Source organism: Callithrix jacchus, chromosome 7, assembly GCF_049354715.1.
Source record: "Callithrix jacchus isolate 240 chromosome 7, calJac240_pri, whole genome shotgun sequence".
In the NCBI taxonomy this organism is placed as follows: Eukaryota; Metazoa; Chordata; class Mammalia; order Primates; family Cebidae; genus Callithrix; species Callithrix jacchus.
The window spans coordinates 44,450,411-44,472,225 of NC_133508.1; the positions used below are offsets into that span (position 1 = coordinate 44,450,411).

A 21,815-nucleotide genomic window follows, 5' to 3' on the forward strand; every position below is an offset into this window, starting at 1 on the left:
AAAAACAGGCCCAGGTAAAAAGTTCTAAAACTTCACAACACCCGGGGAAGTTGTGTCCCAGCCTCCCGTCTCGCCCCAAAATGCCAGGGCTCCCTTCCTGAGCCAGGTGAAGTCACAGGCACCAGAGTGTGGACAGAACCCACAGATATCCAGAGGAAGGATCACTGGGTGCCTCCTGCTTTGCATCCGTGCCTTGGTCCTGTCCAGTTCCTGAGTGGCACCGCAGGCCCGGAATGCCAAGGCAAACAGCCCTGCTTCAGCCACCGGGCTCCAGCCCCACCCCCTTCCGGGGCATGAAGTTAGGAAGCATTGGCTGCTACCTTCTATTTAAGCAACTGGCCTCCTTAGGGGACACTGGTTGGCCATGCTGGGCATGGGCGTGTGGCCAGGATGCTGCTCCACACAGCTCACCTGGCCGGCCTGCAGCTTTTCGTTTCCTGCTGCCGGGCCTTTGCCTGTCACAGCATGGAGTCTTCTCCTGACTTCAGCCTCCCAGGGGATTACCTCCTGGGAGGCCTGTTCCCTCTACATTCCGGCTTTTTGCAGGTCAGGCACAGACCCGAGGTGACCCTGTGTGACAGGTGAGTGAGGGGGTCAGAAGAGCCACACTTGGTGGGTCCCATGGCAATGGGGCCTCTCTGGCTGCCATCCTTAACTAGGACCTTGTCTCTCTACTTTTGCCCCTTGAACTGTCCCCAGCCCTTACCCATCAATCCACGTGCCACCCAAGGGCTGGCTAGACCTTCCTGGACACTTCGGCCAGTTTCCAATTATTTCACTCTTGCTGTTAGAATAGGTTGTATTATAACTCCATTGAAGTCAGTTTCTGGCTTTGTACCATACCTAGATGGCAAGGCCTAAGCAAGGGCGGCCTTTTCCATCTTCTATTTTCTCTCCACTCCTACCCATGTTCAAAGCTCCCTAGAGTCCCAGATGACTGTGGTGGGGTAGACCACATAAGTGCCAAGGAAGGAATCAGAAGCCTCAGCCTATTGCCATATAAATAATGAAGAAGAATATAACTAGAGACATAACCATAGTCATTATTCATAGATGATCTTAGTCATTCATATGTGATCTTAGTTATTCATATGTGAACTTATTCATAGGTGATCTTAGTTCTTTTACTAATGCCTCTCAGGTCACAAAATGTGAACCTGGGGTGACACTGTGAAAGAAATGACCCTAAGGCAAGATGCTTTAAGCCCTCTGTCACGACCCCGCCCCCGTAAGGGCTGCTGGAGGGCACCTTGGCTATGCTGCGGGAAAGCTGTTTTGCAGGCTGTGGAAGGAGGTGTCGGAGATGTCCCCTTCCCCGGAGGAGTTAGGAGAAAACTCCCCTCCTCCAAGCTCTTGCAGTGGGCCTGACGGCTCTCAGGGAGCCCCACAGACATCCGGGGGCTTAATTGTGTCTATGTGATGCTGTGCCTCATCGGTCACATTCCATGTCCACTCTCATGTTCCACTTCTGCACCTGGTTCCTTTTTTCTTAGAAGCGATAATCAGTAAAAGTAATATAAACTTTAATGTCTTTGTTCTTTCTTGACAAGTATGGAAAAATGCTGATGCATTATGCTCCTTACCTCATCTCCAAGACTAAAAGCCTTGGGCCCCCATCCCTATGTCACGTGGTGTATTTGACCCTATCACTGACCACCAATGCCACGCCCTACCTGCCCTGCCCTCAGCTTTATACGCAATAAAAGTCAGAGTGTGCGGACTCTCGGGGCCACTGCCAGACTCCACACTCTGATTGGCAGTGGACCTCTGGACCCAGACTCTCTTTTCTCTATCTCTGTGTCTTGTGTCTTTTATTCCTACAGTTTCTTGTCTCCACACCAGCAGAGAAGGGCTCAAAGGACCCTGTATGGCTGGACCCTACAGATGACAAGTATGGTTCTCTATGGCGTGGGAAGGGAAGACACATCCCAGTAGATGCTTTAGGAGCTTAAAGATAAACTAGATTTAGAATGTGTCATTGCCTTGATAGTAAAAATAAAATAAAATAAAATAAAAATAAAAAAAGAAACTAGATTGGGGCCGGGTGCGGTGGCTCATGCCTGTAATCCCAGAACCTTCAGAGGCCAAGTTGGGTGGATCAGGAGGTCAGGAGATCAAGACCATCCTAACCAAAATGGTGAAACCCTGTCTCTATTAAAAATACAAAAACTAGCTGGGCATGGTGGTGCATGCCTGTAGTCCCAGCTATTCCATAGGCTGTGGCAGGAGAGTCGCTTGAACCCAGGAGGCAGAGGTTGCAGTGAGCTGATTACACCACTGTACTCCAGCCTGGCAACAGAGCAACACTTTGTCTCAAAAAAAAAAGATAAATTAGGTTGGTGCCATCATTAAGTCAACAATCTAAGTAGAGAGGAACTACTGCTATTTTTTTTATTTTTATTTTTTTGAGACAGTCTTGCTCTGTTGCCCAGGCTGGAGTGCAGTGGCACAATCTTGGCTCACTGCAACCTCCTCCTCCTGGGCTCAAGTGATTCTCCTGCCTCAGCCTCACAAGTAGCTGGAATTATAGGTGTGTGCCACCACACCTGGGTAATTTCTGTATTTCTTGTAGAGACTGGGGTTTCTCCATGTTAGCCAGGCTGGTCTCAAACTCCTGACCTCAAGTGATCTGCCCGCCTTGCCCTCCCAAAGTGCTGGGATTACAGGCGTGAGCCACCGCACCTGGCCTGCTTTTCCTTTAAAGAAGACAGTTGCTTGCAGACTGTGCAAATCACAGATCCAGAGGCCCAAGAATGCTACCAAGGCTTGGCTGCAGGGCATCCTACCCATGAAGCACACGAGATGGTTGGCCCAGGAAGAAGGTTCTGGAAATCCTGGTGTACGAAGACTTACTCAAAGAGCTACAGATAAAAACCTGGATAGGCTGGGCACAGCGGCTCATGCCTATAATCCCAGCACTTTGGGAGGCCAAGGCGGGTAGATTACCTGAGGTCAGGAGTTCGAGACAGCCTGACCAACCATTTTTAGTAGAGAAACCCAATCTATACTAAAAATACAAAATTAGCCAGGAGTGGTGATACATGCCTGTGATCCCAGCTGCTCCGGAGGCTGAGGCAGAAGAATCATTTGAACCTGGGAGGCTAAGGTTGTGGTAAGCCAAGATTGCGCCATTGCACTTCAGCCTGGGCAACAAAGAGCAAAACTGTCAAAAAAACAAAAAACTGGATAAAGAGAACAGGCTGGAAAGAGAGGTTGGGTAGGGCAGGAGGAGAGAAGATGTGAAAACTGGCTTCAGGTGCCTGAAGAACTGTCTCACACAGGAGGCACGAACCCTCCTTTGAGTGACTCACAGTACAGATGTAGTAGAAGCCATGGAGGACCCTTCTAACAGAGGCTGGAAAGTGGAACAGGCTAGCCCACTTTGTTGTTTGTTTATAGAGATGAGGTCTTGCTCTTTCCCCCAGGCTGGAGTGTGGTGGTGCAATCATAGCTCACTGCAGCCTCACTTGGGCCTCATCCAGCCTCAAGTCATTCTCCTGCCCCAGCCTCCCAAGTAGTTGGGACTACAGGCATGCACCACCACTCCTGGCTAATTTTTTTTTTTTTTTGAGACGGAGTCTCACACTGTCACCCAGGCTGTAGTGCAGTGGCACGATCTTGGCTCACTGCAATCTCTGCCTCCTGGGTTCAAGCAATTCTGCCTTAGCCTGCCGAGTGTAGGGTCCAGCCCTACAGGGTCCTGTGAGCCCCTCTCTACAGGAGTAGAGATGAGAAACGATCCAAGATGGCTGATCACTAACATCTCGAGATTGCAGCTCCCAGTGAAAGCATAGAGAATGAGAGGATGCCACACTTTCAAATTTTTGTCGCTCATGGATCAGAAGATTCCCAGTGGAGGAGCCCCATGGGTCACCAGCGTGACTCTTGTGGCCGGCGCAGCGGTTTTGCCGGCACCTCAGTGCGGCAGCTCTTGGTGCAGAGTAAATGGGACTGGTTCTCCTTCTGACCAACGTTTGGAGCTCCAGGAAGGCAGAGTTGCCTACAGACTCAAAAAGGAAGCCAGACTGGAGATTCCCAGGCAGAAAAGCACCATCAGTCTTAATGCCGTTGTTTTGGCCAGTGCCGTGGGTTGCTCATATTTCAGCCCTGAGAATTAACAACTTGGACGTCCACTCAGAGACCTAATTTGAAAGTTGGTAATTACAAAGATGACAGGTGGATAAATTTACAATGATGGGAAGAAACCAGTGTAAAAAGGCTGAGAATAGGTGCTCAGGCGGCGACCATGGCGTATCACGGCCTCACGGTGCCTCTCATTGTGATGAGCGTGTTCTGGGGCTTCGTCGGCTTCTTGGTGCCTTGGTTCATCCCTAAAGGTCCTAACCGGGGAGTTATCATTACCATGTTGGTGACCTGTTCAGTTTGCTGCTCTTTTGGCTAATTGCAATTCTGTCCCAACTCAACCCTCTCTTTGGACCACAGTTGAAAAATGAAACCATCTGGTATCTGAAGTATCATTGGCCTTGAAGAGGAAGACATGTTCTACAGTGCTCAGTCTTTGAGGTCACAAGAAGAGAATGCCTTCTAGATGCAAATCACCTCCAAACCAGACCACCTTTCTTGACTTGCCTCCTTTGGCCATCAGCTGCCTTAAACGTTAACACCACGTTTGAATGCCTTTTTCTACATACAATCCAGTGTGTTTTCCTTCACCTTTTTTACACTTTGGTGACTTATGTGCCTACTTAACTTGAACTGTGTGGACTCCACAAAATGATTATGCACTCTTCTGAGATAGAAGATGCTGTTCTTCTGAGAGATCTGTTACTCTCTCCTTGGAATCTGTGGATTTGAAGATGGCTCCTGCCTTCTCACATGGGAATCAGTGAAATGTTTAGAAACTGCTGCAAGACAAACAAGCCTCCAGTGGGTGGTCAGTAGGAGAGCACGTTCAGAGGGAATAGCCATCTCGACAGAATCACACCAGACTCTATTTTCAGGATGAATTTCTTATTTCTGGCATCTTTTGGAAAAAAAAAAAAAGGCTGAGAATACTCAAAATCAGAATGCCTCTCCCTCTACAGAGGATCACATTTCCTCATTAATAAGGGAACAAGGCTTGATGGAGAACGAGTGCATTCCAATAACAGAATCAGGCTTCAGAAGGTGGATAATAAGAAACTTCTGTGAGTTAAAAGAATATGTTGTAGCCAAATGTAAAGAAACTAAGAACTTTGAAAAAAGGTTTGACGAAATCCTAATGAGAATAGACAACTTAAAGAGGAATATAAGTGAATTAATGGAACTGAAGAATACAATATGGGAACTCCGAGAAGTATGCACAGGTTTAAACACTCTAATTAATCAAGCAGAAGAAAGGATATCAGAGGTCGAAGACCAATTTAATGAAATAAAACAAGAAGACAAGAATAGAGAAAAAAGGATAAAAAGGAATGAGCAAAGTCTCCAAGAAATATGGGACTATGTGAAAAGACCTAATTTACGTTTAATAGGTATACCTGAATGCAACAGGAGAGAATGAATCCAAGCTGGAAAATACTCTTCAGGATATTATTCAGGAAAACTTTCCTAACCTAGCAAAGCAGGTTATCAACCCCAGGTAATACAGAGAACACCACAAAGATATTCCTCAAGAAGAGCAACCCCAAGGCACATAATCGTTAGATTCACCAGGGTTGAAATGAAGGAGAAAATACTAAGGGCAGCCAGAGAGAGAGGTCAGGTTACCCACAAAGGGAAGCCTATCAGACTTACAGCAGATCTCTCAGCAGAAACCCTACAAGCTAGAAGAGAGTGGGGGCCAATATTCAACATCCTTAAAGAACAGAACTTTCAGCCCAGAATTTCATATCCAGCCAAACTAAGCTTCAAAACTGAAGGAAAAATAAAATCTTTTATGAACAAGCAAGTACTCAGAGATTTTATTACCACCAGGCCTGCTTTACAAGAGCTTTTGAAAGAAGCACTACACATAGAAAGAAACAACCAGTATCAGCCTTTCTAAAAATATACCAAAATGTAAAGTGCATCAACATAAAGAAGAATTTACATCAACGAATGGACAAAACTGCCAGTTAACATCAAAAGGCAGTAACCCTTAATTTAAGTCGACTAAATCCCCCAATCAAAAGATACAGCCAAAACCTAACGGTATGCTACATCCAGACCCATTTCACATGAAAGGATACACAAAGACTCAAAACAAAGGGATAGAGAAAGATTTACCAACCAAATGGAGAGCAAAAATAAATAAATAAATAAAAAGCAGAAGTTGCAATTCTCGTATCTGATAAAATAGATATTAAAGCAACAAAAATATAGTGGTAAAAGGATCAATGCAACAATAAGAGCTAACGATCCTAACACCCAGATACATAGAGACTTAGACTCAATGAGACAGAAAATTAATAAGGATATCCAGGATTCGAACTCAGATCCGGAACAAGTAAACTTAATAAATATTTATCGAGCTTTCCACTTTAAATACACAAAATATACATTCTTGTCAATACCACATCACACCTACTCATAGGTTTAAAAGAAATATTGATTGGCCATTATTAATACCCATTTTTTTTAGAATAAAGCAACATTTCTGTTCTCTCTCCCTCTTTTTCTTCCTCTTTATTCCTCTCCTTCACTCCTTTTTTTTTCTTTCCTTCTCTCAAAAAAAAAATAAATAAATAAACTGTGCTGGGTGTGCCTGCATGCCAAACACCAATCTTGCAAAACTGTCATTAAAAGTCTCACTTTCGGCTGGGTACGGTGGCTCAAGCCTGTAATCCCAGCACTTTGGGAGGCCGAGGCAGGCGGATCATGAGGTCAAAAAAAGATAAAAAAAACCATGGAAACAGAAGACACAAGACACCAAGAAAGAGAAAACAGAGTCTGGGCCCAGGGGTCCACTGCCAACTGAAGTGTGGAGTCCAGCCGTGGCCCCGAGTGTCCGCACACTCTAACTTTTATTGAGTACAAAGCTGGGGCAGGGTAGGTAGGGCGAGGTATGTTCAGTCAGTTATAGTCAAGTACACCACGTGTCATAGGGATGGGGGCCCAGGGCTTTCAAGTTGCTGAGATGAAGTAAGGTGCATAATGCGTCAGCACTTTTCCATACTTGTCAGAAAGAATAAAGACATTAAGATTTATGTTACTTTGGCCCAGTGCGGTGGCTCATGCCTGTAATTCGAGCACTTTGGAGGCCAAGGTGGGTGGATCATCTGAGATCAGGAGTTCAAGACCAGCCTGACCAACATGGTGAAATCCCGTTTTGAAAAAAAAAAAAAAATATATATATATATATATTTGTTACTTTTACTGATTATATCTTCTAAGAAAAAGAGGAACCAGGTGCAGAAGTTGACATGAAAGTGGACATGAAACATGACCGATGAAGCACAGCATCACATAGAGACAATCAAGCCCCTGGATGTCTGTGGGACTTCCTGACAGCCGTCAGGCCCACTCCAAGAGCTTTGGGGAGTGGAGTTTTCTCCTCCACTCTGGGGAAGGAGATGTCTTGGCCATTTTAGATGTTTCCTTCCCTAGCTGGCTAAACAGCGGGCACTTTCCCAGCGCTGGCACTTCCACACAGCCCAGGCACCCTCTAGCAGCCCTTACATGGGTGTGACAAAGGGCTTAAAGCATCTTGCCTTAGTGTCACTTCTTTCACAATGTCACCTTAGGTCCACACTTTGCAACCCGAGAAGCATTAGCAACATTAAACGATTATAATGAGTGTATATATATATGTAAGTGTCTGTATCTATGATAACTTATGTGATTATATTTCTAATTTCATCATTTATGTGGAAATAAGTTGAGGCTTCAGACCCTTGCCCGGCACTTGCAGGGTCTCCCACCCACACCGAGTAGCTGGGATTACAGGCACGCACCACCACGTCCAGCTAAGTTTTTGTATTTTTAGTAGAGATGGGGTTTTATCATGTTGGCCAGGATGGTCTCGATCTCTTGACCTTGTGATCCACCCACTTCGGCCTCCCAAAGTGCTGGATTTACAGGTGTGAGCCACTGCACCTGGCTTTTCTTCTTTTCTTTCTTTCTTTTTTTTTTTTTTTTTGAGATGGAGTTTTGCTCTTGTTGCCCAGGCTAGAGTGCAATGGCACCATCTCGGCTCACTGCTACCTCTGCCTCCCAGGTTCGAGCAATTCTCCTCCTGCCTCAGCCTCCCGAGTAGCTGGGATTACAGGCATGTACCACTACGTCCAGCTAATTTTGTATTTTTAGTAGAGTTGGGGGATCTCCATGTTAGTCAGGCTAGTCTCAAACTGTCGACCTCAGGCAATCCACCCGCCTCAGCCTCCCAAAGTGCTGGGTTCACAGGTGTGAGCCACTGCGCCCAGCTCTGGCTAATTTTTTAATCTTTTGTGGAAAAGGCAGTTTCACTGTGTTGCTCAGGCTGGTCTCAAACTCCTGGTCTCAAGTGATTCTCCTGCCTGGGCCTCCCAAAGTGTTGGGATTACAGGTGAGCCACTGGGCCAGCCATTAAAAAACAATTTTTTTTAATCATGCCATATGATTTTTAATTATGCATAAACATCTAACATATCACCCAGGGACCATTTCACCCACTGCTCTGTTTGGCTGCCAGTCTTTTGTCTCTCTCTTCAGCAATGGTGAGGCGGATACCCTTTCCTCAGGGAAGAGAAATCCATGGTTTGTTGCCCTTGCCAATAACAAAAATATTGGAAAGTCGAGTGGCAAAGCTGTTGCCATTGGCATCTTTCACATGAACCACATTGAAAGATCCAGGGTGCCTCTCTCTGTTGGTAATCACACGAATTCTTCCCAGGTTAGCACCCCCAGTCACCATACACAAGTTACCAGTGTCAAACTTGATGAAATCAGTAATCTTGCCAGTCTCCAAATCAATCTGAATGGTATCATTCGCCTTGATGAGGGGATCAGGGTAGCGGATGGTGCGAGCATCATGAGTCACCAGATGAGGGATTCCTTTTGTGCCCACAAAGATTTTTCGTACTTTGCACAATTTGTACTTGGCCTCCTCAGGTGTAATACGATGTACAGCAAAGTGACCCTTGGTGTCATAGATCAGACGGAAATTCTCTCCGTCTTGTCAATGCTGATGACATCCATGAAACCAGCAGGGTAGGTTATATCAGTTCGGACTTTGCCATCAATCTTAATGAACCACTGCATGCAAATCTTCTTTACTTCATCTCCTGTCAGGGCATACTTAAGTCTGTTCCTTAGGAAAATGATGAGGGGGAGACACTCTCTCAATTTGTGAGGACCGGTGGATGGACGAGGAGCAAACACACCGGTCAATTTATCCAGCATCCAATGCTTTGGAGCTACCACCCGCTTCAGATGCTTCTTGGGACCACGAGCCATGGCTGCGTTAGGCAAGGAAAGAGGACCTCCGTCTTCCGGTGAGCGTAGAAATTCAAAACAATTTTTTTTTTAGATGGAATCTCACTATGTTGCCCAGGCTGATCTCCAACTCCTGGGCTCAAGCAGTCCTCCATCCTCAGCCTCCTGAGTAGCTGGGACTACAGGCATGGGCCACTGCACCTGGCTTAGCCTGCTCTTTACACAAGCTGACTCCTCTCCCCAGCTCATTCCTATTGGGCTCCAGACAGGAGTTCTCAAAGTAGGGGTGATAAGGCATACAGGCCCTCGGCACATTCATAAGTGTCCTGGAGAGAAGCACTAGTTAAATGAGGTTAAGCAGGTGTAGTGGTTAGCATTTTTTTTTTTTCTGAGACAGAGTCTTTCTCTTTTGCTCAGACTGGAGTCCAGTGGTGCAATCCTAGCCCACTGGCAGCTTTGCCTGGGTCTCACTGAAGCCCAAGCAATTCTACTGCCCCAGCCTCCTTAGTAGCTGGAACTACAGGCATGTTCCACCACCCCCAGCTAATTTTTTTTTATTTTTGTAGAGACAGGGTCTCACTACATTGCCCAGGCTGGACTCCAACTCCTGGGCTCAAGCAGTGCTAGGTCTCCAAAAGTGCTAAGACTACAGGAGTGAGTGAGCTGGGGTGGAGAACTTTGTGTGTCAGCTTGCCTAGGCTATGGTGCCCAGAGTTGTGTGGTCAAGCAGCAGTCTTGGTGTAGCCATGAAGGTATTTTTAATTTACTCCTTTTGGCAGGGCATGGTGGTTGACACCTTTAATTCCTGCACTTTGAGAGGCTGAGGCAGGCAGACCACTTGAGGTCAGGAGTTCCAGACCAGCCTGGCCAACATGGTGAAACCCTGCCTCTACTAAAAATACAAAATTAGCTGGGCATGGTGGCTAGTGCCTATAATCCTGGCTACTTGAGAGGCTGAGACACAAGAATCTCTTGAACCCAGGATGTAGAGATTGCCGTAAGATCTCTACCACTGCACTCCACCCTGGGCTGGAATCTCCAGTGAGACTCAGCCTCAAAAAAAAAAAACCCACACAATTTTATTTTGAGACAGTCTCTCTCTGTCACCCAGGCTGGGGCCCATTAGTGTGCTCTCGGCTCACTGCAACCTCTTCTTCCCGGGTTCAAGCGATCCTCCAGCCTCAGCCTCTGGAGTAGCTGGGATCACAGGCATGTGCTACCACGCCCAGCTAATCTTTGTACTTTTGATAAAGGCTGGTTTTCACTGTGTTGGCCAGTCTGGTTTCAAACTCTTGGCCTCAAGTGATCCACCCACCTCAGCCTCCCAAAATGCTGGGATTACAGGTATGATCTACCGGGCCCAGCCTGAAGGTGTTTTTTAGATGTGGCAAATATTTAAATCAACAGACTTGGGCTGGGTATGGTGACTCACACCAGTAATCCCAGCACTTTGGGAGGCTGAGGTGAGCAGATCACTTGAGGTCAGGAATTCCAGATCAGCCTGGCCAACATGGCAAAACCCTGTTTCTACTAAAAATACAAAATTAGCCAGGTATTATGGCACATGCCTGTAGTCACAGCTACTTGGGAGGCTGAGGTGGGAGGATCCTTTAAACCCAGGAGGAGGAGGTTGCAGTGAGCCAAGAACATACCACTGCACTCCAGCCTGGCTGACAGAGAGAGACTCTGTCTCAAAAAAAAAAAAAAAAAGGTCATTTGGGAGGCCAAGGCGGGTGGATCACTTGAGGTCAGGAATTCAAGACCAGCCTGGCCAATATGGTGAAACCCCATCGTCTTTACTAAAAATGCAAAAATTAGCCTGGTGTGGTGACATGAGCCTGTAATCCCGCTACTCAGGAAACTGAGACAGGAGAAATCACTTGAACCCAGGAGGCAGAGGTTCGGTGAGCTGAGATCATGCCACTGCACTCCAGCCTGGGCAACACAGTGAGACTCCGTCTCCAACAACAACAAAAAGTAATAGACTTTGTTAAGCAAATTGCTCTCCATAATGAGGGTGGGCCTCATCCCATAAATTGAAGGCCTTAAAAGCCTGAGGTTTCTGGACAAGGAGGGAATTCTGCCTCCAAATCGCCTTAGGACTGAAGAGCACGGTAACATCAATTCTTGACAGAATGTCCAGCCTGCTGGCCTGCGCTGCAAAATTTGAACTTGCCAGCCCTCACATGTGAGCCAATTTCTTTCTTTTTTTTGAGACAGAGTCTTGCTCTATTGCCAGACTGGACTGCAGTGGCACAAACTTGGTTCACTGCAACCTCCACCTCCTGGGTCAAGCAGTTTTCCTGCCTCTGCCTCCCAAGTAGCTGTGCTTATATGCCCAGCTAATTTTTGTATTTTTAGTAGAGATGAGGTTTCACCATTTTGGTCAGGCTGGTCTCAAACTACTGACCTTGTGATGTGCCCATCTTGGCCTCCCAAAGTGCTGGGATTACAGACCTGAGCCACCGTGCCTGGCCAAACCAATTTCTTAAACTAAATTTCTCTCTGTCTCTCTCTTTCTCTCTGGAGAACACTGACTTATATAGCAGGTTTCTCTGCTCCGGGACCTCAGGAACATTTCGATACTCACAGGCTTCTCCATCAGGGCCAGCTTGTTCCTCCTACTGAGCTTCAGAGCCCTTCTTTAAGTCGTGGTTTGGGGGACTGGACCAATGACCTCAGAGGTTCCCTTCTACCCCCAAGCCCGAGAGTCTGGGAGGCCAGAGGGTCTCAGTAGGGCCTTGTCCTTCTCAGCTCTCTCTGCTTGGCTTTTTCCACAGACCCGGCACCTTCAATGATCACGGCTACCACCTCTTCCAGGCTATGAGGCTTGGGGTTGAGGAGATAAACAACTCCACGGCCCTGCTGCCCAATGTCACCCTGGGGTATCAGCTGTACGATGTGTGCTCAGACTCTGCCAATGTGTATGCCACACTGAGGGTGCTCTCCCTGCAGGGGCCACACCACATAAAGCTCCAAGGAGACCTTCTCCAGTATTCCCCTAAGGTGCTGGCGGTGATTGGGACTGACAACACCAACCGGGCTGCCACCACAGCCGCCCTGCTGAGCCCTTTCCTGGTGCCCCTGGTAAGCTGGAGCCTCACACCTTTGCCCATTTCCCTTCAGGCAAGTCTGGCCTGGGGCATGTCAGCAAGAGCTGCTGTCCCCACAAGGCTGCCTGCCCACTGGATCTCTCTGGTGGTCACTGCTCTTTAGTCACAAGTCAGGGGTCCCTGTCCAGTATGGTTCCTGCCCCAGCCTTCCTTTCTTTCCAGGGCTGCTACCAGCTCTCTCTGCCTCCACTCTCATGGGAAAACCCATTCTCCTTGGGCACTACTGTCATTCAGCTGCACCCCTGCTGCCCTCCACTCCCCTCCTCCCTCTGGAGGGTCCATTGCCTTTGTTAGGAATGGACACCCTGAACACACACTGTGGCTCACGCCTCTAGTCCCTTGAGGAGGCTAGGTAGATCTCTTGAGGCCAGGAGTTCAAGACCAGCCTGGCCAATATGGCGAAACCCTATCTCTACTAAAAACACAAAGATTAGCTAGGCGTGGTGGTGCACACTTGTAATTCCAGCTACTCAGGAGGCTGAGGCAGGAGAATTGCTTGAACCTAGGAGGTGGAGGTTGCAGTGACCTGAGATTGTACCACTGCACTCCAACCTGAGCAACAGAGTGACACCTTGTCCCCTCACCCAAAAAAAAGGACACCCTTTGCTTCCCACCCCAAAGACTGCTCCACATCATCCCTGCCTCACCTGCCTGCCTTTCCTTCTTCCCTCCTGGCTCAGAGGTGCTGACATCCCTCCCCTTGCTGACGCCAGTCCTGTCCCTGTGCTTATTCCTGCCCTTTACCTTGGGCCATGGCCCCTCCTTGGCTTGTTTCCCCATGGGCTCCTGCCCATCCTGTGGCTGCCCTCATCCTTCTCCCTCCTCCAGCCCCTCTACTCTGAGCACTGACTCCTGACCCCTCCCTTGGAAGCTTCCTGATGGCCTTACCCACCCCTCATTGTCCCTCAGCCCCCCATTCTGCCCCCCTACTCTTGCTTTTTCTGTGAGCTGGGACACTTTCTAGGTCTTCAAATCCTAAGTCCTTTATCTTAAGTGACATCTTTGTGAATTTTTTTAAGACAGGGTTTCACCATGTTGGTCAGGCTGTTCTTGAACTCCTGATCTCAGGTGATCCGCCTGCCTTGGCCTCCAAAGTGCTTGGATTACAGGTGTGAGCCACCACACCCTGCCAATTTTTTTTTTTTTTTTTTTGAGACACAGTATCACTCTGTCACCCAGGCTGGAATGCAGTGGCGCAATGTCGTCTCACTATAACCTCCAACTCCCAGGCTCAAGCAATCCTCCTACCTCATACTCCCAAGTAGCTGGGACCACAGGCATGTGCCACCATGCCTGGCTAATTTTTGTATTTTTTTTTTAGAAATGGGGGCCTCACATTGCTTTTAGCTAAGATCAGGTGTAGAGATAGGGGTGTCACTATGTTGCCCAGGCTGGCCTCAAACTCCTGGGCTCAAGCAATCCACCTGCCGTGGCCTCCCAAAGTGGTGAGATTACAGGTGTGAGCCATTGTGCCCTTTGGGACATTTTTGACCAGTACTCCTATTAGAGTTTGCTTGGAATTTTTGCCCCCTTGGCCCCCTGCCCCCGCACCCCAGCTTTCACTTGCAGCCCTTCTCTGCTCTTGCCCCACCTCCTTTAAGAAGGCAGGTGATTCCCAGGAGCTGGCTTCACCCTCCTCTCCTCCCTGTTTCCAGTTCCCAGGCAGGCTGTGGGTTCGTGGCTTAACCTCTCATCCTCAGGACTCTCTCCTCTGATTTGAGCCCCTTATGCTGGCCCATCATTGCCACATCATGGACCCAGCAGGGCCCAGATTTACCTTACGTCCCTACACAAGAAAAGCTTCTTTTGGGCCAGGCACGGTGGCTCACACCTGTAATCCTAGCACTTTGGGAGGCCAAGGCAGGCAGGTCACGAGGTCAGGAGATCAAGACCATCCTGGCCAACATGGTAAACCCCTGTCTCTACTAAAAATACAAAAATTAGCTGGACGTGGTGATGTGTGCCTGTAGTCCCAGCTACTGGGGTGGCTGAGGTGGGAGAATCACTTGAACCCAAGAGGTAGAGGTTGTAGTGAGCCAAGATCGTGCCAGTGCATTCCAGCTTGGCAACAAAGCGAGACTCTCTCTCAAAAAAGCCCCTTTTCTTCCTGAATTGCCCCCACCCCCTGGAGATGGGAGCAGCCATCGCTACCCAAGTCAGAACCCCAAGTCCTGCCCAACCCACTCCTCCTTACCCTGCTCCCGACCTTTGGTCCTCTCTGGCCTCCTTTTCCACCGCCACAGCCACAGCTGGAATTCAGACTAGCATCACCCCTCAGCTAGATTCTTCCATCAGTGTGGTAAGGCTTCCCTGCCTCTAGTCTTTAATCTTTTCTCATTCCTCACTGAAGTCAGAGATATGCTCATAGAATCCAAGTCCTGGCCGGGTACAGTGGCTCACGCCTGTAATCCTAGCACTTTTGGAGGCTGAGGTGGGCAGATCACGAGGTCAGGAGTTGGAAACCAGCCTGGCCAATGTGGTGAATCTCCGTCTCTCCTGAAAATACAAAAATTAGCCAGGCATGGTGGTTCGCGCCTGTAATGCCAGCTACTCAGGAGGCTGAGGCAGGAGAATCGTTTGAGGGAGGCGAGGGTTGCAGTGAGCCACAGGGGGTTGCAGCCTGGGCAACAGAGCAAGACTCTGTCTCAGGAAAAAAAAAAGCTAGTCCAAACATAGCACTTCCCTGCAGACACCCTTAGGGACGACTCCTTACGGCTTATGGCAGTGGTCCCCAACCTTTTTGGCATCAGGGACTGGTTTCATGGAAGACAATTTTTCCAAGGACATGTGTGGGGAGGTAGGTTTCAGGATGATTCAAGTGCATTACATTTATTGTGCACTTTATTTATGTTATTACATTGTTTTATATATATATATAATTTTTTTTTGGAGACAGAGTTTTACTCTTGTTGCCCAGGCTGAAGTGCAATGGCACAATCTCTACCACTATCTCCACCTCCCGGGTTCAGCAATTCTCCCTCGTCAGCCTCCTGAGTAGCTGGGATTACAGGCATGTGCCACCACGCCCAGCCAATTTTTTGTATTTTTTAGTAGAGACAGAGTTTCTCCATGTTGGTCAGGCTGATCTTGGACTCCCAACCTCAGGTAATCCACCTGCCTCAGCCTCCCAAAGTGCTGAGATTACAGGCGTGAGCCACCATGCCTAGCCATATATATATTTTTTTGAGACAGAGTCTTGCTCTGTCACCCAGGCTGGAGTGCAGTGGCGTGATCTCAGCTCACTGCAACCTCTGTCTCCTGGTTTCAAGCAATTTTCCTGCCTCAGCCTCCCGAGTGGCTGGAGGTGTGCTCCTGTAGTCCCAGCTACTCACACAATAATTTGTGTAGTTTTTAGTAGAGATGGGGTTTTACCATATTGGCCAGGCTTGTGTCAAACTCCTGACCTTGTGATCTACCTGCATCGGCCTCCCAAAGTGCTGGGATTACAGCTGTGAGCAACTGCGCCCTGCCATAATATATTTATATATGTATGTATGTTTTATATATATATATATATATATATATATATATATATATATATTTATTTATTTATTTTGATATGGAGTCTCCCTCTGTCACCCAGGCTGGAGTGCAGTGGGGTGATCTTGGCTCACTGCAACCTCCATCTCTTGGGTTCAAGCAATTCTCTGCCTCAGCCTCCCGAGTAACTGGGATTACAAGTGCCTGCCACCACACCCAGCTAATTTTTGTATTTTTTTTTTTTTTTAATTTTTGTATTTTTAGTAGAGATGGGATTTCACCATCTTGGTCAGGCTGGTCTTGAACTCCTGACCTCGTGATCCACCTTCCTTGGCCTCCCAAAGTGCTGGGATTACAGGTGTGAACCACCATGCCTGGCCTATATATTAATATAATAAAATAATTATACAAATTGCCATGATGTAGGATCAGTGGGAGCCCTGAGCTTGTTTTCCTGCAACTAGATAGTCCCATCTGGGGGTGATGGGAGACAGTGACAGATCATCAGACATTAGATTCTCATAAGGAGCACGCAACCTAGATCCCTCACATGTGCAGTCCACAGCGGGGTTTGAGCTCCTATGAGAATCTGATGCTACTGCTGATCTGACAGGAGGGGAGCAGCTGTAAATACAGATGAAGCTTCACTCACACACCAGCTGCTCACCTCCTCCTGTGAGGCCCGGTTCCTAACAGGCCACTGATCTTAACTTCTGCCCTGTCCTACACATGCTTCTCTTCTTTCCTGCACATGACCTCCAGTGGAAGTCCCTGAAGGTCTCTAAACACAAGACTATTTCATTCCTATGCAGGTTTTGTCTCCTTTGCTTAGAATGCATGCCCTACGCCAAGCACGGTGAGGGATTCTAGGCACTTTGGGAGGCCGAGGCAAGCAGATCACCTGAGGTTGGGAGTTCGAGACCAGCCTGACCAACATGGAGAAACCCCATCTCTGCTAAAAATACAAAATTAGCCAGGCATTGTGGCACATGCCTATAATCCCAGCTACTCTTGAGGCTGAGGCAGGAGAATTGCTTGAACCCAGGAGGCGGAGGTTGCAGTGAACTGAGATCATCCCATTGCACTGCAGCCTGGGCAACAGAAGCAAAACTCCATCTCCAAAAAAAAAAATGCACTCCCTAACCCTTTATCCTGGGCAGATTCCCATTCCTCCCCTAGAACCCACGCCTGTGGAGCCTTCTTAGGTGATCTGTAAGTTTCACAGGGTGAGTGGTACTCTCCTGGTCTCCCCCCTCCCTGTATCCCCACGCCCAGCAGAGGACCAGGCACTAGGGGGCCTTCAGTGGAGATTGATGCCACTGAACTGGCTGAATGGGACCTACCTCCCACAGATCAGCTATGCGGCCAGCAGCACCACGCTCAGCATGAAGCAGCAGTATCCCTCTTTCCTGCGCACCATCCCCAGCGACAAGTACCAGGTGGAGACCATGGTGCTGCTGCTGCAGAGGTTCGGGTGGACCTGGATCTCTCTGGTTGGCAGCAGTGGCGACTATGGCCAGCTGGGGGTGCAGGCACTGGAAGACCAGGCCACTGTACAGGGCATCTGCATTGCTTTCAAGGACATCGTGCCCTTCGCTGCCCGGGTGGGTGATGAGAGGATGCAGGGCATGATGCACCACCTGGCCCGGGCCAGGGCCACTGTCGTGGTGGTTTTTTCCAGCCGGCAGCTGGCCAGGGTGTTCTTCGAGTCTGTGGTGCTGGCCAACCTGACTGGCAAGGTGTGGATCGCCTCGGAAGACTGGGCCATCTCCACTTACATCTCTGGGGTGCCCGGGATCTGGCGCATTGGGACGGTGCTGGGTGTGGCCATCCAGCAGAGGACTATCCCTGGCCTGAAGGCGTTTGAAGAAGCCTATGCCTCGGCAGACAAGGGGGCCTCTAGGCCTTGCCCCAAGGGCTCCTGGTGCAGCAGCAATCAGCTCTGCAGAGAATGCCAAGCTTTCACGGCACATAGAATGCCCGAGCTCACAGCCTTCTCCATGAGTGCTGCCTACAATGCATACCAGGCTGTGTATGCGGTGGCCCATGGCCTCCACCAGCTCCTGGGCTGCGCGTCTGGAGCTTGTTCCAGGGACCAAGTCTACCCCTGGCAGGTAAGAGCGCCTACCCCCAGTACCCTGTGTCAGAAAGAACACCCAATCCTGAGATGAGCAGAGTGGGCACTCTCTGACCACCCTAAATGCCAAGGGGGATTAAATGCCAGTAACTTGAGGACTGCTTTTTTTTTTTTTTTTTTTTTTTTTTTGAGACAGAGTCTCGCTCTGTCGCCCAGGCTGGAGTGCAGTGATGTGATCTTGGCTCACTGCAACTTCCACCTCCTGGGTCAAGTGATTCTCCTGTCTTGGCCTCCTGAGTAGCTGGGATTACAGGCACCCACCACCACACCTGGCTCATTTTTGTGTTTTCAGTAGAGACGAGCTTTCTTGGCCAGGCTGGTCTCGAACTCCTGGCATCAACTGATCTGCCCACTTCAGCCTCCCAAAGTGCTGGGATTATAGGTGTGAGCCACCACACCCGGCTGCTCTCTTCTCTTAGACAGATCCTTCTCTCTGATCCTTGCCTTCTCTCACCCACTGTGGTTTGGAAGTGTTAAGGGCTAAAACTGTCTGGAAAGGAGCCCTTTGTTAGAGGCCTCCTCTCAGGAAGTTGGTGGGAAGGGCTGAGGGGCTTCCTAAGAAGGAAGGGAGCTCTAAGGAAGGGACTTGACCTTCCTGACGGGCTGAAACCACCAGGATGGAAACCCAGGAAGGCCCCAGGACCTTGCTTCTGGGACCATGTGGGTCTGTGCTATCTCTGGTGGCTTCATGATAATGCATTTCTTTCAGCTTTTGGAGCAGATCCAGAAGGTGAATTTCCTTCTACATGGGGACACTGTGATGTTTAATGACAACGGAAATCCCCTCAGTAGCTATAACATAATTGCCTGGGACTGGAATGGGCCCAAGTGGACCTTCACAGTTGTCGGCTCCTCCACGTGGTCTCCAGTTCAGCTAGACATAAATGAGACCAAAATCCAGTGGCACGGAAAGGACAACCAGGTAATGGGGATATGGTCACTCACCAGGCGACTGCCTTATGGGCAGCCTAGAGCCTGGAGGTGATATTGACACAGTGTACAGAGAGCAGGAGGGGGACCCCAGGGGTCCAGCTGCCACCACTCTACCCATCCTGGCCAGGGAAGCAGGGAAGACACTCCATGGGAGCAGATGCCCTGGGGTGGGAGTTCACACAATCAGGGGCCCTCCCCTAGGGGTGAGGCCCTGAGGGCAGATGCACAAAGGACACCTGTGACCTGTCCTTTGACTTGGGCCCCTATCTGTGGACTCTCTGGCTTCTTACAGGTGCCTAAGTCTGTGTGTTCCAGTGACTGTCTTGAAGGGCACCAGCGAGTGGTTATGGGTTTCCATCACTGTTGTTTTGAGTGTGTGCCCTGTGAGGCTGGGACCTTCCTCAACACGAGTGGTGAGTGAGCAAAGGAGCAGGTGAGCTACCCAGTACTGCCAGGGGCCGAAGGATGGATGGAAGACCCTCCCTTGGGCCCCATGTGCACATGCCCTGCCCCAGAACCAGGGCCCCAGTCACTGGGTTGCCAGTTAGCTTCAGGTTGGAGGATACCTTTCACCAGATAGAACTCTGATTAAGAGAAAGAATTGGCTGCTGGGTGCAGTGGCTCATGCCTGTAATCCCAGCACTTTGAGAGGCTGAGGTGGTCGGATCACTTGAGGTCAGGAGTTCCTGCCTGGCCAACATGGTGAAACCCTGTCTCCATTAAAAATACAAAAATTAGCCAGGTGTGGTGGTGGGTGCCTGTAATCCCAGCTACTGGGGAGGCTGAGGCCGGAGAATCTCTTGAATCTGGGAGGTTGTAGGTTGTGGTGAGCCAACACTGGGCCACTGCATGCCAGCCTGGGCGACAGAGTGACTCCATCTCAAAAAAAAAAAAAGAAAGAATCAGGCCAACTGAAAACCTTAGACTGAGGTGTGTCCTCTATTAGAGAGCTGTCATCACAACTCCTACAAATGCAATTGTATCCTGAATTCAACCTCTTTGTCTAAATGAATGTAACTATTGTTCCCTTTGTACCCTCTTATCCTACTGTCCCTTCTGTTGCCCATGCCAAAGACAGCTAGCTCCTTGAACAGCTTGGCCTGAATCCAGATACTAGCATGTCTGCAGCAGAGCAAAAAACAGCATTCCCCATCCAGCAATGAAAACTCAAGAACAGAGAGCAAATTAGGTAGCTAAGGACTCATGTCCTTAGCTGGTGTCCAGGAGACATATTCTTTCCTTTCACCATCTCTGTAGGGATAGGAATACTTCCCTGCTGTTCTCAGAGGGTCAGGACTCAGAAAACCACAGAGCTGCAGTTCAGGAAAGTGGTTCATGGAAGTCCTGGAAAGAGAGGGATTAAAATGTCCTCCCTTTGCAGCAGGCTGCTCCCATTGGATCGTAGCCTCTCTGATATGTGGGCAGAGCTACCAGGGTAAGGTCCACCCTAGGGTTTGCAAAACCCTCATGGGATCATGAGCCATGTAGAACTGACCTGGATATTTCTAGAGTCTGTAATTAACACAGGCATTTTAAGGAGATGCCTGGCCTCAGGCCCCACTCCTGGCCACCTCCATCCCACTATGCCTAGCACAGCCTAGCTGCCCTGGAACAATTCTCCCTGCATCTTGCAGGCCCCTATTCCCTATTCCTACCCTGCTTATCTGGCTCTCAAGAACCTTCTTGGCCTTCCCTTTCAGACCTCTACAGATGCCAGCCTTGTGGGAAAGAAGAGTGGGCACCCGATGGAAGCCAGACCTGCTTCCCACGAACTGTGGTGTTTTTGGGTTGGCATGAGCATACCTCTTGGGTGCTGCTGGCAGCGAACACGGTGTTGCTGCTGCTGCTGCTTGGGACTGCTGGCCTGTTTGCCTGGCACCTAGACACGCCTGTGGTGAGGTCAGCAGGGGGCCGGCTGTGCTTTCTGATGCTGGGCTCCCTGGCAGCAGGTAGCAGCAGCCTCTATGGTTTCTTTGGGGAGCCCACATGGCCTGCATGCTTACTGCGCCAGGCCCTCTTTGCCCTTGGTTTCACCATCTTCCTGTCCTGCCTGACAGTTCGCTCCTTCCAACTAGTCATCATCTTCAAGTTTTCCACCAAGGTGCCTACATTCTACCATGCCTGGGTCCAAAACCACGGTGCCGGCCTGTTTGTGATGATCAGCTCAGCTGCCCAGCTGCTTATCTGTCTAACTTGGCTGGTGGTGTGGACCCCACTGCCCACTCGGGAATACCAGCGCTTCCCCCAGCTGGTGGTGCTTGAGTGCACAGAGGCCAATTCTCTGGGCTTCATCTTGGCCTTCCTCTACAATGGCCTCCTCTCCATCAGCGCCTTTGCCTGCAACTACCTGGGCAAGGACTTGCCAGAGAACTACAACGAGGCCAAATGTGTCACTTTCAGCCTGCTCTTCAACTTCGTGTCCTGGATCGCCTTCTTCACCACGGCCAGTGTCTACGACGGCAAGTACCTGCCCGCAGTCAACATGCTGGCTGTGCTCAGCAGCCTGAGCAGTGGCTTCGGCGGGTATTTTCTGCCCAAGTGCTATGTAATCCTCTGCCGTCCAGACCTTAACAGCACAGAGCACTTCCAGGCCTCCATTCAGGACTACACGAGGCGCCGCAGCTCCACTTGACCAGTGGGTCAGCAGGCACGGCCGGCAACCTTCCCTGCCCTCAGGGTCGAAGGTCGAGCAGGCCGGGGGTGTCCGGGAAGCCTCTGGGCTCCTCAGTCTGGTGTTAGGACGTGTAAGCGCCCGGGAGAGCCCAGAGCAGGCTCCGGGCTGCCAATAAAGAAGTGAAACGCGTATCTGATTTCCTGTC

The 21,815-nt window shown here is 49.4% G+C and overlaps 1 protein-coding gene and 2 pseudogenes across 1 annotated transcript; 2 read left to right on the forward strand and 1 right to left on the reverse strand.

The window, feature by feature from the left end:
- Window positions 1-289: 289 nt before the first annotated feature.
- On the forward strand, window positions 290-21,746 carry TAS1R1 (taste 1 receptor member 1). The gene is made up of 6 exons (XM_009000341.5): window positions 290-581; window positions 12,114-12,420; window positions 17,279-18,040; window positions 18,773-18,985; window positions 19,289-19,409; window positions 20,697-21,746. Exons 1-6 carry the CDS (start codon window positions 391-393, stop codon window positions 21,626-21,628), a joined length of 2,526 nt encoding a protein of 841 aa, XP_008998589.2. The 5' UTR covers window positions 290-390; the 3' UTR covers window positions 21,629-21,746.
- LOC108592499 (V-type proton ATPase subunit e 1 pseudogene) lies at window positions 4,236-4,599 on the forward strand (annotated as a pseudogene).
- LOC118155335 (small ribosomal subunit protein eS4, X isoform-like) lies at window positions 8,485-9,377 on the reverse strand (annotated as a pseudogene).
- Window positions 21,747-21,815: the final 69 nt, after the last annotated feature.

Bases quoted from the DNA above. Each gene is read 5' to 3' on its own strand.
- TAS1R1 (XM_009000341.5), top strand. From the start codon at position 391: ATGCTGCTCCACACAGCTCACCTGGCCGGCCTGCAGCTTTTCGTTTCC. The intron at 582-12,113 runs GTGAGTGAGGGG...CTTTTTCCACAG, and splicing joins GAGGTGACCCTGTGTGACAG to ACCCGGCACCTTCAATGATC. The intron at 18,041-18,772 runs GTAAGAGCGCCT...CATTTCTTTCAG, and splicing joins ACCAAGTCTACCCCTGGCAG to CTTTTGGAGCAGATCCAGAA.